This window comes from Salvia splendens, chromosome 20 (genome assembly GCF_004379255.2).
Source record: "Salvia splendens isolate huo1 chromosome 20, SspV2, whole genome shotgun sequence".
Classification (NCBI taxonomy): domain Eukaryota; kingdom Viridiplantae; phylum Streptophyta; class Magnoliopsida; order Lamiales; family Lamiaceae; genus Salvia; species Salvia splendens.
In genome coordinates, this window is record NC_056051.1 from 15005917 (window position 1) to 15024903 (window position 18987).

General features: G+C 36.0%; 2 protein-coding genes and 1 long non-coding RNA gene across 4 annotated transcripts; 1 reads left to right on the forward strand and 2 right to left on the reverse strand.

Annotated features, from left to right (window-relative positions):
- Positions 1–940: 940 nt before the first annotated feature.
- Positions 941–2896, reverse strand: LOC121781309. 2 transcript variants are annotated; one of them, XR_006046177.1, is made up of 2 exons: positions 2875–2896; positions 941–1137 (listed from the first exon to the last, which is right to left on the reverse strand). It is a non-coding gene; the product is annotated as an uncharacterized LOC121781309 (long non-coding RNA). The 2 variants fall into 2 exon arrangements; XR_006046176.1 differs by lacking the exon at positions 2875–2896 and adding an exon at positions 1693–1711.
- Positions 2897–9670: 6774 nt separating this feature from the next.
- LOC121781068 (protein TIFY 10A-like) lies at positions 9671–10687 on the forward strand. The gene is made up of 3 exons (XM_042178751.1): positions 9671–9915; positions 10013–10183; positions 10263–10687. Exons 1-3 carry the CDS (start codon positions 9777–9779, stop codon positions 10499–10501), a joined length of 549 nt encoding a protein of 182 aa, XP_042034685.1. The 5' UTR covers positions 9671–9776; the 3' UTR covers positions 10502–10687.
- A 5607-nt stretch (positions 10688–16294) lies between these two features.
- Positions 16295–18592, reverse strand: LOC121781531 (zinc finger MYM-type protein 1-like). Its single transcript, XM_042179260.1, has 3 exons — positions 18538–18592; positions 16415–18035; positions 16295–16313 (listed from the first exon to the last, which is right to left on the reverse strand). Exons 1-3 carry the CDS (start codon positions 18590–18592, stop codon positions 16295–16297), a joined length of 1695 nt encoding a protein of 564 aa, XP_042035194.1.
- Positions 18593–18987: the final 395 nt, after the last annotated feature.

An 18987-nucleotide genomic window follows, 5' to 3' on the forward strand; every position in this document is an offset into this window, starting at 1 on the left:
ATGTCAATGGCATTTCAGAGAAGTTATGTCTCTGTAAAATAATATAAAACACATTATCAACTAATGTCTAGTTGTTGCTATATGAATAAAATCTTCCCAGGAATCATCAGTACCATCACCTACTCTTTCCCTCTTGGACCCTATATATAAGTACGTAAAATATGTATGATTAAAAATCAACTACGGAGTTCAGTATTTCACACATGTAGTTAATATATAATTATGCTAAAAACGCATAATGTTGCAGCACCAACTACATAATGTATATACATAACAACCTGAAGACGCATCTTGTTTACATTATTGCTTTTATTAGCATACATTACTCTCTAAGAATTATTTTAATGTACTGATTGGGCTTAATAATGTAACGTATAGCACAAACACTTTGCATACCAGACCTCGTACGAATGACAACAATGTTAACAAACATGCTATACATTATTCTCGATTGCCTATTGCATAATGTATCAGTCAGTTGTAAACAATGAAACATAGAGCATGCAAAAAATGACAACATAAGCCTTAATATGTTACATTATTCAAAGTTCAAGATTACATTATAGTAATCTACTTCAATTAGATTAATTTATCAAAAATATAAAAACAGAGAGAAAAAGCTTACCATCTCCGATGTTTGAATTGGTCTTGAAGGGTAGCTGTCACGACCGCCCATACTAGGGTTACAACAAACGCGGCGATCGTGATACAACATGTAAAGGGTAGCTTTCTATTGAAAACTTAATTAACTTAAATGATGAAGAAAAATTTTCTTTTTGTTTTAAAGAAACTTAAATTATAACTGTGCTATTAAATAAAACAACATATGATAAACATTTTTTTTAATTTTTTTTTAAAGAAGCAGCGGAGAAAAATAGTTATTTAAGACCCAATCAACTTCTAAGAAAAACATGTAGTCTAACTCACGTGAAAGACATCATTTTCAGACAATAATGTAAATAAACGTTTAAAACCTAACGTGACCAAAACATGCTCAACATAGTACGAAAAGATTTAAGTATTGAAACATGATTCAAAAACCTAGCAGCGGAAATAAGGTTCAAAGGGAGAGTCAAGGATCACGCCTATGTATGAAGACACGACGCATCATAAGGCTAGCTCAACATCCTGCTCAACCTGCACATAAGAAAATAATATGCAGGGCTGAGTACTTGATGTACTCAATGGGCTCATGCCGAAAACATTTTAATAAGTTATGTCATCCATACCAGTGATCTCGAGTTTTATATAGTAAGAAATATCACGAGAACACAAAAATCCAAGTCTGGCCAGACAATTTATCTCCTCATTTTCCACATCAATCAATCAATCACATCATCTTACCATAGTGCGACGAAAGTGTGGCCACACTATTCGCCCACGAGACCGGCCGACTAGCAAGGACGGCTCACGATCCACTCTGTGTACACAGCCTGATAGGGTTTGCGGCCCTACTCAGACCCGAATTCGTTTATCATAGCCCTATAGCCTAATGGAGCGAACTCACAAACTAGGCATCAAGCACAATCTCAACATAGCCCTATAGCCTAACGGAGCAAGCTCAAACGAACTAGGCATCAGGCAAAAATCTCAACATCAAAACAATCACGGCATGACATAACACTTTAAACCACCCTTATAACACCACATCATATTTTCGGAAAAATAAAGAGGTTTGAAAAGAAAGCCCACCTCGATCGCTTAGCAAATTCACAACCCAACTTATACCAACTCTCGATCCTCGAGTTCACGAGTTCACAACACCCTTGTCAATGACAACACAAGTCAGCCTTCCACAACAACATTTTACTATGCATGTCCTATCGTTTTCTCTCTCATCGTTTTTCTCAAATTCCCCAACCCAACATACGTCACAAAGGTGTAAAGACACACGTAACACATTCCAACTTATCACAAGTGTTTCAACATTTAAACACGTTCCTTGGACATACATGCATCATATAATACTTTTAAACTTGAAACTAGGTGTCATTTTAACAAGGCAGAAAACTGGCAGAACTGCGCAACCGTTTTGTAAAAATCACTATAAATTCACCCGACCTCATATGAAGCTAAATTATGGTCACAATACAGAGGACACATTCAAGTTCATCCATGAAAAATTTCACACCGAAATCACGTCATTTAGTCAGTCATATTACATATTAAACTCTCTGGTCGGAACATACCATTTCTGACAGCACTGCGCAGTTCATTTGAAAAATTTACCATAAATTCATCCAATGGCCAAAAAGGCTGAAAATTTAACACGACTCAGAAGACACTTCAAATTTTTATATAGTTTAAGAATCACATCAATCGGAGGTCATTTGGTCAGTCAAACAGAAAACGAAACATTCTTGGTGAGAACACGAGTTTCTGGTAGATTTGCGCAGTCAACTTCAAATATTTATTAAAAATTCATTTTTCGATAAAAAGGGCTGAAATTAACACGAGACACAGGTAACACCTTGAAGTTTACTCAGTAAAATTTTCATATCAAAATTCGGCCGTTTGATAGGTCAATTACTCATTAGAAGCTACTGGTCGAACATCAAAAATAGAGATACACAATTTCTAAATTATGATTTCCTTCTCAATCATCCAAACACCAATTCTCATGCTTATAACACACAATCATGCTTGATAAGACTCTCTTAAATATGTTTGCACATAAACTTACATCATTCACCAAAGATTCCAATCAAACTTCACATAATTCAATTGAAACGCATATTTATCAAGGTTTTCAAGCAAACTCACTTTTCCCCCCGATTAAACTTGCGATCTACGATTCCTACACCCACTACATGCATGTAGGATTCAAGAACATGGTTCAAATGAAAAGAATGAAGAAAAGTGAAGCCAATATACCTTCTTTGACAAAACGAATCGGTAGAACCAAGAAACGAGGTGATTCGTCGGAGATTCTTGAAAATAAACTTCAATGGATGCAAGAAACAATGGTGGAAGAAGTTTTTTGGAGAGAATGTGGAGAGGGAGGAGGGAGGCACGAAAATTGAGGGAGAATGGGGGCTAGGGTTTAGTTTAGGTGTTTTTATAGGATTAGGGTTAGGTTTAAAATCAATTAATTAATTAATTGTGGGGAAAAATACAATTAAATAAATCCCACAATTAAAAGAATAAAATAAGCATGTGGGAAGGGGAGGAAATTTTCGAAAATTCCATATAGGAATAGCAAGGAATTTATTTGGTATTTACTTGGAGAGAATATATTCACAACTTAGGAAATAAAAGTGAATATTTCATAAACAAGGGAACAAAATAAATTAAATCTCCAAGTATGAAAATAATGGTGGGGGCCGAAAATTTCCATAAGGAATTGCACAAGGAAATTATTTAAATCCCCAATTAAAAGAATAGGATTTAAATTAGGCAATTTATTTATAGGAAAAAGGCTCCCATAAAATAGGCAAAAATTAATTAAATTCTCACAAGGAAAATATTGCATAGGGGGTGTGATATGGAAGAAAAGTAGGAGAAAAATATTCACATCCCCAATTAATTAGACATAGGAATTTATTTGAATAGAAAGGGATTCCGCAAATTAGGAAACAAATAAAATATCCTCCAAAATTTAGTGGAGGGGCCGAAAATTCCAATGAATTGGCTCGAAAAAAATATAAATGCATGATCCTATTAATTATTTCCCCACATTGGAAAATATAAAACATCAAGCTCATCATTCCACATTAACCATGAAAATTTATTTCACGCAAAACACTTAATCACATAGAAAAGAAAGTTTCATAATTGAAATTCCAAATCAACTTATTAATAAAAGTCACAAAATTTTGGGATGTTACAGTAGCCCTCTTTTGACCACGTTCTTTCCTTTTTGCATCGGTTAGAGCTGAATGAATACAACATTATAACCGAGATCAGTAGAATTCAAAAAAAAAACAAATCAAACAAACAAACAAGCAATCAATCCACAGTTATACTGAATAATGTAATCAATCTTCATAGACAAACGTTTGCTTATACAAATAGTAAATATAAGCTTTACCAATGGAATTCATAATTTACACCACAATACTACAATTAATCTCAATAATGTAAACCAAAAATTCGAACTTTGTATTAAATTAGTCGAATCAATGCAATACAGTGCAAAAAAAAATCCACCTCTATCACCTCAAAACTGTAATCGTCCAATTTCTGACTACGCCAAGTCTCTAAAGGGTTTTGGGTCGATTGTACAGCCGCCGCCGTGGCCCCTTCGATTGTAAAGGCTAGGGTCGATTGAAAAGTGGAGAAGGAATCGCCTGGAGTCAGCGTTGATAATTTAAGAGTGAGGAATATAGTGATAACAAGAAGACTAGGGTTGAATGTGTAGTGATTTTCAGGGAACTAGGTTTTGTGTAGATTGGGCTGCTTTGGAGTGAAAAATCGAGAGTGAGTGGAATGTGGCAGGTTGGTTGAAATTAATTAGCGCTTAATTCAGAGCTTTCATTTTGAAAACCGTCTGATTTAGTAGATGTTCCAAATATACCCCTATGATGTCATTCGGAACTCATAATAATGTAACACGAAGAAGGATGTACATTATAAATCTAAACCTTCCATCAAGTTAATCCTAAGGATGGAAATACATTTGAACTTAACACTTAAGGGTCACTTGGAACTTAAATCTAATGTAATTCGGAACTCATAATAATATACCCCTATATATATAGGGTTCTGTTAGGTTGAGATTTTTTTTGCTTAATTGAGAATTGAGATGCATTTTAGCCACTCATCCACAACATTTTCAAAATGTCAACTGCAGGTAGATTATGTCAACTCGGGGGTATTATCGTGAATAGCCTGCACATCAAATGTCAACAACTTATAGTTGACATTATATGTGTATAGTTGACATGAATTGTATATGTAGTTGACATTATATGTGTGTAGTTGACATGAATTGTATATCTAGTTGACATTATATGTGTGTAGTTGACATTATATGTGTGTAGTTGACATGAATTGCATATGTAGATGACAAAAAAAAATTTTAAAAATTAAAATTTTAGAAAAAAATTAAAATTAAAAAAATATTTATTGAATAAAATGTACCATAAAATTACCATTATGCCCTTTCATAATTAATTAATCTAAAACTATTTTCCATGTGCCAAATTCTGAACCACTCATTTAATAAAAATGAGTGGCTGATAATGCATTTCAATTCTCAATTAGGCTAAAAAATCTCAATTGATCGCAACCATATATATATATATATAGAGTCGTGATCATATGATAACCCCTAAATATCGTAATAACCCTATAACCAAATCTAGACCACACATATTTCTAATCATACGGTTGAGATTCAAACTTAGATTTACTTCATAAAAAAACGCGGGGTAAAACTGTCATTTCTCTCATTTAATTTCTGAATTTTGCCAAATATCACGTAAAATGATAAAATGATAAAATGATAGGTTTATTGCATAGAATGATAGTTTTGAGATTCAAACTTAGATTTACTTCATAAAAAAATCGCGGGGGTAAAACTGTCATTTCCCTCATTTAATTTCTGAATTTCGCCAAATATCACGTAAAATGATAAAATGATAAAATGAGAGGTTTATTGCATAGAATGATAGTTTTGCCGGATAGAATGATACTCTGAGTTGGTAAAATGATACTTTTGACTGATTGATAAAATGATAAAATGATAGGTTTATTTCATAGAATGATAGTTTTGCCGGATAGAATGATACTCTGAGTTGATAAAATGATACTTTTGATTGACTGATAAAATGATAGGTTTATTGCATAGAATGATAGTTTTGCAGAATAGAATGATACTCTCAGTTGATAAAATGATACTTTTGACTGACTGATAAATGATAGGTTTATTGCATAGAATGATAGTTTTGCCGGATAGAATGATACTCTGAGTTCATAAAATGATACTTTTAGCTTATAAATGTTAGGTTTACTGCATAAAATGATAGTTTTGTCGGATAGAATGATACTTTCAGCCGATAGAATGATAATTTTGCCGGGTAGAATGATACTTTCAGCCGATAGAATGATTGGTATTTTTGGTGTATAAAATGACATTTTTGTTTAATAAAATGATACTTTTACCTGATAAAATGATAATCTAAGCGAATAAAATTACAGATTCCTTATAAAAATGATAGTTTTTCCGAATAGAATGATACTCTGAGTTGATAAAATGATACTTTTAGCTTATAAATGTTAGGTTTACTGCATAAAATGATAGTTTTGCCTGATAGAATGATACTTTTAGCCGATAGAATGATAGTTTTGCCGGGTAGAATGATACTTTCAGCCGATAGAATGATAGGTATTTTTGGTGTATAAAATGACATTTTTGTTTAATAAAATGATACTTTTACCTGATAAAATGATAATCTAAGCGGATAAAATGACAGTAACCTTATAAAAATGATACTCTGAGTTGATAAAATGATACGTTTACTGCTTTGTAGGTTTGTATATTATGTATTGTGCCGATTATATTAGGTTTATTGCATAGAATGATAGTTTTGCCGGATTGAATGATACTATGAGTTGATAAAATGATACTTTTGACTGACTGATAAAATGATATATGTTAGGTTTATTGCATAGAATGATAGTTTTACCGGATAGAATGATACTCTGAGTTGATAAAAATGATACTTTTGACTGACTGATAAAATGATAAAATGATAGGTTTATTGCATAGAATGATAGTTTTGCCGGATAGAATGATACTCTGAGTTGATAAAATGATACTTTTGACTGACTGATAAAATGATAAAATGAGCGAAATTCAGAAATTAAATGAGCGAAATTTGGATACGTAAATTTTATCATGAGCGAAATGATCCGCCCTTTTTTTTATGAAGTAACTCTAAGTTTTTGAATCTAGACCACGTGATTTTAAAAATGTGTGGTCCAGATTTAGTTATAGGGTTATTACGGAAATTGGGGTTATCATTATAATGCACCCCTATATATATATATATATATATATATAGGGTCTTGTTAGGTTGAGATTTTTTAGCGTAATTGAGAATTGAGATGCATTTTCAGCCACTCATTTTGAAATGTCAACTACAAGTAGATTATATCAACTAAGGGTATTATCGTCATTTCATTTCAATAGCCAGAATATCAAATGTCAACAACTCGTATTAAAATGTCAACAACTAAAAAAAATATTTTTTATTTTTTTAAAATTTTTTAAAAAATTTTTTAAATTTTTTTTTTAATTTTTTTAATTTTCACGCGATGTCAACTACGATGTGTAGCCTGCACATCAAATGTCAATAGCCCTGCACATCAAATGTCAATAGCCTGCACATCAAATGTCAACAGCTTATAGTTGACATTATATGTGTATAGGTGATATGAATCATATATGTAGTTGACATTATATATGTGCAGTTGACATGAATTGTATATGTAGTTGACATTATATGTGTGTAGTTGACATGAATTGTATATGTAGTTGACAAAAAAATAAAAATAATAAAAAAATAAAAAATCGAAAAAAAATTTAATTTTTTTAAAAAATAAAAAAATATTTATTAAATAAAATGTATGATGAAATTACCATTCTGCCCTTTCACAATTAATTAATGTAAAAATATTTTCCATGTGGTAAATTCTGGACCACTCATTTAATAAAAATGAGTGGCTAATAATGCATCTCAATTCTCAATTAGGCTAAAAAATCTCAATTGATCACAATCCTATATATATATATATATATATATATATATATATATATTATATATATATATTGTATACCTTATTTTAACAATTATTGTTTAATCTTTATGTTCAAAAGAAATTGGAATGGAATAGAGAGAATATTAAATACTCCTTCTGTCCACGATTTAAAGAATCATTTTATCATTTTAGGTTATTCACGTTAAAAAATCATTTACTTTTTTCTACTTTTGATATACGGACTCCAAATTCCACTAACTATTTACCCACACATTTCTTTAAAAAACTAATATAAAAATTGAATCTCACATTCCACTTTCTTTTTCGCTTTACTTTTTTCATCACAAAATCAAGCAATTTCTTAAAATCTGCGTCGAGTCACAATTGTTTTTTAAATGATGGACCGACTGAGGGAGGTAACGGAAGAAAACATACTGGCCCGTCAAATCGACGAAAATGGAAACATAAGTTATCGGATAGAATAGCTATTTTCATTTCACTCTTTCTTTGGCAACTTGAGAAATGGATAAGACATGTTGTACCTTACCGATCACAATGCCAATTGCCAAGAGTCAAAGACCTAATTAAGCACGTTTTATTTGTTAGTAATTAATAAAAGAAGACTTCACCCACCAAAAACGTAATAATGCTGGAATCATGATTAGGTTGTGGTTAGAGCTGTCCAAGGTTTACCAAACCGGCGGTTACGGTTCAGAACTGAAACTGCGAGAAATATCCCGAACCGAAACCTTGAATTTTAGAACCGTGGTTCGGTTCAGGTTCCAAATTTTTTGAACCGAAACCGCGACCTAACCGGCGGTTTCACAGTTTCGAACCGCCAATGCAATGATTAATTTAAACATAGTTAATCCTTATATTAAAACTATACTCCATTAAATAAAACATTGTTGAATGATCCGGTTTTTGAGTTTTATACTTTTATAAGTAACTTTCATTTTGGATTTGGTAATATCTGTGGAAACAATAATGTGAGACAAAATTTTGTAGCAAAAATAACTTTATAATACTATTTGGTAAAATTGGATGGTAATTTGGTAAACATAAGAGAAAAGATAATAAAAAAAATATACTAGATTACAAGATGGAGTCTATGGAGTATGGACCATTGATTATGGTAATAACTTTATAATACTATTTCCGATTTTATTAATTAACACAGTTTTTTACGTACGGTGTCCATGGAGTATGGATCATTATTAATAAATGTTTATTGAACATTGTTTAATAAAACTTATAAGAATTGATTACTTTAAATAAAGCATAATACTCTAATTAACATTGGTTAATGAATTTGTAGTCTTCAAAATTGATAAGTTAGAGTCTTCAAAATTGATTGGTTGGCGGTGGGTGATGGCTGAACTATTCAAAATTGATTGCACAAAACACCATTTCTTTTATTTATATTTATTTATTTATTTACATATAATTTTAAATTCAAATTGGATCTCATTTCTCCCTATTTATATCACATTGTAATTTGTTTGTAAATTATATCACATTGTAATTTGTTTATAAATTATATCACATTGTAATTTGTTTAGGTAAATTGTAAATTTGATATCATTTTCACCTTACTCGTCTTAATTCAATTTAAACTATCATTTCTTTGTTCCAATTTATTTTATAATTTCAAACTACATGGCAAAAAAATTAAGGAAAAAACCACGAAACCGAACATAAACCGCTACGAACCGTCCGAAAACCGGCGGTTCGGAACCGAAACCGACGGTTTTCGAACCGAAACTGTGAAACAGCTCACGGTTCGGTTCCGGTTTCATATTTCCTAAAATCGGAACCGGCGGTTCCGAACCGAAACCGCTGGTTCATGAACCGTGGACAGGTCTAGTTGTGGCGGTGCTGCTACCTGTCGTCTGTCTCAATTAAATTATTCCCAATAAACCTCACAATTTCCTCATGCTTTTTTCCATTCTCTATATATACATCGTCACCCCCTCCATCATCTCCCCCAATTACTTTCCATTCTTCAAATCTCAAACCACATCAACACCGTTCATTCACCTCACCTTTATTTTCCTCAGATCGTAGCAGAGATGGCTTCGTCGGGAAAACTCGATTCCGCCAAGTTTCACGGCCGCAGGTCCAACTTGTCGCAGACCTGCAACCTCCTCAGCCAGTATTTGAAGGAGAATGGCCGATTCGGCGATCTAGACCTCAATTTCACCCCCAAAGGTAAATTCTCTTTCCAATTTCGCTAGATTTACCCCCTTTCTATCTCTCTCTAGCCTATATTGTAACAATAAAATCATTTATTGTTTGATTCAAATAGGATCTGTCAATCAATCGCAACCGGAAAAGGAAGTAGAACAGATGACGATATTTTACGCCGGTCAGGTGATTGTGCTCAACGATATTCCGGCGGGGAAGGCCAAGGAGATCATCAATTTAGCCGCCGCCGTTTCGCCGATTCAGAAACCACAGCTCCCGCCTCTTGGCTCCGGTGAACACTCTCACCGAATTAAGTATGGATTTATTTATTTTTTATTAGTGAGAGTACTTACTTGGCTTCGTTTCTGCAGATTTACCGATTGCGAGGAAGAATTCGCTAGCTCGGTTTCTGGAGAAGAGGAAGGATAGGATCACCGCAGCCGCGCCGTACCAAGCGAGCAAACCGGCGGTGAAGGAGGAGCCGTGGCTGGAAATGGGCTCTCTCAGCATCCCCTCCAGGTTCCGCGCCAATAGGGTTTCAGATTCCTCAAATTTATATTCACAATGTTCTGTTGTACTAGGATTGTATGATTGTAGATCTGATAAATGAGATCCCACTTGCTACACACACACGGGGAAAATCAAAATCTGATCTATATGTATGTGTGATGATAGTTTGTTTTCATCAATGTGGTTTGCTTTCGATGATCTGAATTTTTTTAACTTTTATTTTAAATTTGTTACTTGAATTTATATACAAAGAAAAAGGAGTATAATTCATTTTGTTATTTTTGAAGAATAGTGTAGATACTTAAATATTGAAAACCTTATCTATTAGAAATCCGTCCTATAAATTCATCCATCTCCATTTTCTATCGCCACGTCATTTTATCAGCTCAACACCTGCAATAAATCCATACAATTATGCCGCATAAATCCGCGTGTCCCTATTTTTCTAGTCAGCACTATTTTTATTATTGAATTTTTTTCCAAAAACATACTCCCTCCGTCCCATTAAATATGCAACATTTGCTTTTCGGTACGAGATTTTATGTAGTGTTGTTTTGTGAGTTAATGAAGAGAGAGTAAAGTAACAGAGGAGAAAAAGTGGAGAGAGTAGTGTTTTCATTTTTAGAAACGTTTCATTTTTAATGGGAAATGACCAAAAAGGAAAACGTTTCATTTCTAATGGGACAGAGGGAGTACTTAATTTAGAAAAGTTATAACACAAAAAAAACATATAAACAAAACTAAGAAAAAAAAACTAATTGTTGGAGAGTTGTGTGGTTCAAGACCATCAACCTAACCCCAATCATTCGTTGAGGAGATTTTGCGGATCGGCTTTCGTTGCCTCGTCCTCGCACACGGAGATGGATTTGACGGTGTCCAACATAGTTCTATGCTCGACACCCTTGCCAAGGTCGAGACCCAATTGCCTTTCCGTCCCCTTCATCTTAGCTGCTTTAACGCCACTTGGACAACTCTGTGTTGGCTCTTATGTGTCAAAACTCTCCTTCAGAGCATCCACAATGGCGCCTAGCGCACCGCCTAGCCAAGCCCCGGCGCTAGGCGGTGCGCTCGGCGAACCATTGCAACCGCCTAGCGGTTTTTCTAAAAGAAAATCGCCTAGCGCTAGGCGATATACGGGCGCTCGGCGATGCGCTGGCCGATCCGCTCGGCGCCATTGCAGGGTCCAGATCGCCGAGCGCATCGCCCAGCGAAAAGAAAATTGCACGTCATTTTCATTCACACCACTTTTTTTTAATTAATGTACTTTTTTTAATTTTAATAGTATTATTAAATTTTCTTGTATCTGTGTCGTAAATTTAATTCTGTATGTTGTGTGATTGTTAATTATTTGTTTTATATAATTTTGAGTGATGTTGCTAGGCTATGGCTGGGCTATTTGCTTGTCTTGATGATGTGACAAGAGGATTTTTAGGGCTGATGATGTGGCAGGAGGAGTTTGTGGCTAGGCTATGGCTGGGCTATTGCTGGGCTATTCCTATTGTGGATGCTCTCATAGGCGACTTCAAGTCGATCTGGTCACCTCTACCGCTGTTGCAATAGTTGTGATGAGGTTGAGTTTTGTCCTCTTCGGACCGCTTGGCTCCAACCTTGCTTGGAATTTGGTTTATCCTTCAAAATGAGCCAGACTTCATAGTACTTGAACGCAAGAAGTATATTCTTTTTCAAGTATGTCATCATGGCCATGTCGTAGATGTCTTCCTGACTTTGGCCGCTGCCTTACATCCTCATGTTGTTTTGGTAGTCGGAGTTAAATTTGCCAATCTCCGCCTTCATTCGTTCCCAATGCTTGCAGAGCTTGTTGTCTTTGCGACTCTTTGCCCCAGCCGGCTTCAAGGCCTCGTACTTCTCCGCGATCCGTCCCTAAAACCTGTTCACCTTCTGGCTGATGGAGTAGATCAGGTCCTCGGAGATGTCGACCTAACACTTTGACTCCTCGGAAGTGTAGTTCTGACTCTTCTTCTTCCCCTCGGGCACAGCCTCAGGCGTTTTGACTGCTTGGCTGATAGACTCCGTCGCCATAGTGCAAGTCAATACCCTTTTGTTGACGAAATTAGAAGAAGGCGTTTGAGATCTGAGGATTAATGGGTCTACCACCGCCGAAGTAGGGACCACGAGGATACATCGGAGGACTGCTGGGGAGCATGGGTGTTCCTCGACAGTTGTCGGGTTTGGCCAACCTCCGAGATTCACTTTTAGAGATAGAGATATTATCTTAGAGAAAGAGAATGGAGTGAGGGGTGAAAGGAATGAAGAACTAGGGTGTATTTATCAAGTGTAAATTGGAAAAAAAAATTAAAAATCGGATGCAATCGACGGTATGATCAGCGGTCGGACCTGCAATAGGCGACGATCGACCGTCGATCTCAATCGACGTAGAATATAGATAGGGCGTGTGGGAAGACCGAACGATCGACGGTCTTCATGCAATAAAGGACGATAAAACCACCGATTAATGTTCCTTATTGCGTATTCCCTAGATATGTACTTCTCATTACACAGCTCACTTAAAATTTATTAACTATAACTGAATTTTAATTATGATTGATGTATCTTGGAGTCGTACTTGTACTCCCTCGTTCCCAAGGTAGTTTGGACATTTCTTTTGGACACGAAGTTTAAGAAATTGATGTATTAAAAGTTAAAGTGAAGAGAGTAAAGTAAGAGAGAGAATACAGTAAGACAAATGAAAAAAGAGTAAAGTAATAGAGAGGATAATATTTTTGCTAAAAAAAAATGACTCAATTATCCTACAACCCAAGAAGGAATACTCCTTCCGTTCCATAGTAGTGGAGACATTTCTTTCCGCCACGGATATTAAGAAGAGTAAGAGCCAAAAGTGGTCTTAAACATATGATGATTTTATGATTTTGGTCCAAAACATTATCTTTTGAATTATTCGGTCCCGCACAATTGGAAACGGGCCACATTTAATCTTTTTTGGACTGCACCGTTAAAATGTGACGGTCAACACCAATTTAGTCAAAATAATTATTTTCAAAATATAGTAAATATTCTAATCCGATCAATTAAAGTGAAACTAAATTGGCAGACCCATCTCCTTCCTTATCCTTTTTGAGATTGAAGCAATTCGTAAATCATTCGCCGCCGTTCCACACCCAAGATCTCCAGCTCCACCACCACCACCCCAACCCGGACGAAAACAACAACTCCCTAAGCCTAAAGCGCGACCGTGACGAGAGCTACAACGGCGGCGGGAGAGAAAGGCCGCGCGGTGTCGCGCGGCCACGGGGGCGGCCGACGGGGACGAAGAACAAGCCAAAGCCGCCTATCATCAAACCCACCACAGCGCCAACGCGTTCCGGTCCCAAGGCCATGTTGTTGGCGGCACCGTTGCGGCCCCCTCATTGCCTTCGGCCCCGTTGTTATCATGGCCGCCTCCTTCTACAACTCCGCCTACGAGCGCCTCTCCCTCGAGGAAGAAGAGGCTCCGCGCCCAGATGATAGCATTCCCAACGCGACGGAAAACCAACTTTTCCGATGAGAATTCAGTCAATTGATTGGATCCCAAGTGACGCTGTGAAGCCACCAGTGTTTAAGTCTCAGCTTAAGCGGTTGTTTGACCGTCCGTTCACCAGCGGCCTCCGTATTTCGTCTGAGCTCGGTCTGTTTGGATAAAATGGTTAAGAATTTCATGAGGATAACAACGAGATGTCCTCCGCCACCGTGAAATGCTCCTGCAATTACTTCAACGACATAAGCAATGATAGCTCCAACGACGAGCTCAATTTCTTCTCCGTTTCAATTTCTGCTAATTCCTCCTCCCACGCCATTTTAATTGTTTAGATTAGATTAGAATTTTTACCATATTTTAAAATAATTATTTTGACTAAATTGGTGTTGACCGTCACTTTTTAACGGTGCCGTCCAAAAAGGATTAAATGTGGCCCGTTTCCAATTGTGCGGGACCGAATAATTTCAAAGATAATGTTTTGGACTAAAATCATAAAATCGTCATATGTTTAGGACCACTTTTGACCTTTACTCTATTAAAAAATTATGTGTAATGTATTAAATAAAATGATAACAATGTAAAAGAGATGAAAAAGTAAAGAGAATAAAATAAGAAAGAGGGAAAAGTAAGTGAGAAGAAATGTGTTGACTTTTACTTAAAAGGGAGATGATTGTACTACTATGGAATGTACTAAAATGGCAAAATGATTCCATTACTTTGGAACGGATGGAGTACAAGTTGTGGCGGAGCCAGAGATTTCATAATGGGGGGTTGATAAGGCTAATTTCATGCATCGGTCTAGGGGTTCATTTCATGAAATTACTGGGTCTAACGCATTGAATTAAGTCAGGTATGTGAAGTTTTTCGCCAGATCCAGGAAAAGAAGAGGACGCTTGCATTGTCCTAGGAAACTGGCGAAAGGGTGAACAATTGGAAGAAAATTGCTAGACGGAGGAAGCCTCGGAGTTGAAGGGTAGAATAGGGATTTCTACAAAAACTCTAGAAGGCTATGTCCGCATCTATAAAAGGGAGAAGCATGCAGGCTGGAGGGACCTTCTCGGGTGGAGGCCTCACTAACAGCCCCTTGCTCGATTCACCTTTCCTCACACTTGACTCCAAATTCGCGAGAGATTCCAGTTAGCACTTGGCTGGGGTTCACGTTTTAGCTTTCCGAGAGTGGTTCGAGGGTTGTAACACCGTCCTAGTTCAAGGGTGAAGAAACAATTTACATTTCCGTTGCTATTTACACTGATTCCACCGAGCTTCGCTGTTCAAAGCTCGGTTTTCTTTTGTTAACCAATATTTCCTGTTTTATTCCAGATTTTACTTTCGCTTATCTCTATTGTGTTCATTTCTGGTTTGCTGGTTGAGTTCGCTTGATTTCGAGTTGGATTGTCGGAGTTGTTTATTTTTTTTGCAGTTGGTTTCTGATTATTTGCTGATATTTTTCGTTTGGATCTGAAGAATGGTTCTGTTTTTGGATGAATCGGAGGTTGGGTTTTGCTGGAGTTTGTGATTTGTTTGCAGATTGTTCTTGATTGATTGAATTTGGCGGTGATCGGAGCAGATCTGTTAGAATCGGAGTTATGGAGTTGATTTAGTTGATTGTTGAGTTTGGATTGCTTGGATCCGGAGTGGATTAAGCGTCCGACGTGATTCTGAGCAGGAGTGTTTAAATTTCATGCCTAGCTTACGTGTTTTCATTTCATTCCGCCTAGTTTACGTAGATCTGGTTTATTTCCGATTCGTAGCAAGTTTCCGGCATCTCAATTTCTATATTCAGTTCGAATCTGGGAGTATGCTCTGTTTTCTGCATTTGCGTTTCTGAATCTGTTAGGAACTTTGCATGCGAAGCTAGCTGGAGCTGATCTGTTATCTGCAGCTTTTTACCGTACTTGCTATATTTGGAATCATGTTCCCCGCTGTTTTATTCTTTCTGCCTAGTCTCAATCAGTTAGTTATTTACTCAGTCAAGGAAGTGATTGTGTCTTTCGGATTTGATGTCTGATTCCAGTAAGTTTTCTGTGTCCTAGGTCTAGCGTTTACATTTATTGCCTAGATCTAGTGGTAGTTAAAATCTCAACCCCTTTGCGTGGCAGCAGCCGTTTGTTTCCATAGTCTCTTAGCACTACCCTGCGAATCCATCTCTGTGGGATCGACCCCACTTCCCTATACTAATTCATAGTATTCGGGTTGAGGGATTTATTTTTTGAAGGGGAGTCGAGTGTGTCCAACGACAAAAACACTGTAGTTCTCTTGAGTTCCTGGACCCAGTGATCCAGTGGATTTAAGGAGCGTTGTGTCTGGACCGAGCCTTGCATTAATTCTCATATGTGCACACTTGCTTACTCTTGAGTCTAGTCATTCGACATTAGAGTCGAGAGGCAGGCCCAACTCACTTCAGGGGTCCAAAATTAAACTTCAAAAAAAATTACATAAATTAAATTATAAGGTTCAAAATGTAAAAGTCAAATGCAATCACATCATAACATTTGTCTTATATTCTTCATCTTCTGAAACCGCTGCATAATAGTTTCATTGGTAACTTTAACAAACACATCCTTTTCGATGTAATGAACTAAGCAATCATTCAATAGTTGGTCTCCCATGCTATTACGTAGAGAAGTCTTGATGATCTTCATTGCTGAAAAGGCTCTTTCTACTGATGCAGTGGCAACTGGTAAGATCAATGACAACTTAACTAATGAATAATCCATTGGAAAAACTTCATGTTTCCTTGTAGAAACCATCTTTTGAGCAAGACCATTGATTCCTGATATTTGTGAAAACTTTTCATCTATGCGCACATCGAAAATAAAGTTCTCAAGTTGACTTTTAAGCTCGGACAAAGCAACTTCAGAGAATTCAGAAGGATAATACCGTGCAAGACGAAGCAGCTTCTCCAAATCAAATGCAGAAAATAAATCCCTAGGATCAAAACATGACATGAATAAAACTAAGTCTGTGTTGACTTCATCAAAACGTTGATTCAACTCTTGAGCTTGCAAGTCAATAACAGAACAAAAGAGCTCAACTCGATAATAGTGGAGATTCTTCATTTTCTCAGCTCTACGTCTTCCTTTTTTTCGAGCTACAAACTCATCTTCCATGTCAAGCACATCCAGTTCATATTTGCTACAACACTTAGAAACATCAGCAAGCAATACATCCCAATCTTTTTCCCTCATTATTTGCAGACGTGATTTTGCTACCTTGACAAGATTCATCGCATTAACAATGTCTTGATCTTTCTTTTGTAGCACTTGGGAGAGTTCATGTGTGATTCCCAAGATTTGCTTCATAAGATGTAACACAAAGACAAACTCAAAACTATTTATAACTTCTAGCACATCATCAGCTTCAGCCCTTATTGAATCGTCATGACCATTCTCCCCAACATACTCAAGAACATCAACAATAGAAGAATATAAATGTATCAAGTTGACAAGAGTACCGTAATGTGAACTCCAACGAGTATCTCCAGGTCGCTTCAATGACATTTCTTGATTTAGTCCTCTTCCTGTGCTTATTTCATCACTTGCAATCTCTTTAATAATATTCTCTCTCTGTTTCTCCCGAAGTATATCTCTGCGCTTACAAGAACCTCCAACAGTATTACACAAACGAGAGATAGAATTATAAAAAGATCCGACAATTTTATGTTTTTTAGCAACAGCAACAATCGTAAGCTGAAGCTGATGAGCAAAGCAATGTACATAATAAGCACTGGAATTTCTCTTGAGTATCAAACTCTTCAACCCATTGAATTCTCCTCTCATGTTGCTTGCGCCATCATATCCTTGACCTCTCAAACTAGATATACTTAAATCATAAGTAGATAACAAATAATCAAGTGCTTTCTCAAGTGAGGTTGCAGTTGTATCACTAACATGAACAACACCAAGAAAACGTTCTATAACACATCCATTCTTGTCCACATATCGCACCACAACACCCATTTGCTCTTTGACAGATACATCTTGACACTCATCAACTAATATGGAGAAAAATTCACTTCTCATATCATGTACAATAGCTTTCGTTGTCTCAACAGCAAATGCATTTATAATATCTCTCTGAATATCTGGTGATGTAAGTTTGAGATTGTCTGGAGCATTTTTTAGCACAACACTAGCTATCTCTTCATTGCAAGAAGAAATAACTTTCAAGAACTCAAGAAAATTACCTTGATTTAATGATTCTTCTGACTCATCATGACCGCGGAAAGGCAATCATTGCATTATAAGATAACGAAGAGAAATAATCGTTGCATTTAATCGCAGGCGGTAGTCAAGCTTAGAATGTGTTGACTTGTTTTGCCAAAGAGACCTCAATGTGTTGGGCTTGATTCATCAAATCCTCACATGCTAATCTGCACATGTTATGAGCACTTTTATGGTTTCCAACATGATCTCTTAATCTTTCTTTCTTGCGCCAGACCGTAAATCCCCCTGATACAAAAGCATCTTGTCCATTTCCGTGGAGTCTTGAAAAAAGATAGCAATATAAACAAAAAGCTACTTCCTTTGTAACAATATATTCCAACCAATCCTTAAATTCATCAAACCAATGTGAGACAAATTTACGTTTTCGATTTCCATCTACTGTAGGACGAAAATCATGATTACGTGGTTGACACGGACCTTTAAGTAAGTAAGCTCTGCGAACTTGTTCTATTAAATTTGGTGGATAACTCATTATATCAGGTCGTTCTCCTGGATCACTTGGAAGATTCTCTAAATCAACCTTACTTTTATCTTCATTCGATAATTCTTGAGGTTGAAGAAGTGAAGGTTCAACTGATGAAGAATCAACGGAAGAAAGTTTCTTGAAATAACGATTCATATACCTACAAAAATAGTCAACACTGATTAAGTTCAAAATATTTGATATTTTCTGCATGCAAAACTATTAACACACACATCAAATAAAGAATTGGAGTTATAAAATTCCAACTACAGAACCACCGTAGTCCGTAGCCATTGAATTACATAAGCTATCTTCTTTCTCCCCCTTTGAATTATTATTGCAGCCAAACAAAAAAACAACCTATGTAGAAAAATTAATTGAATTATATTTGAGTTTTGAATATA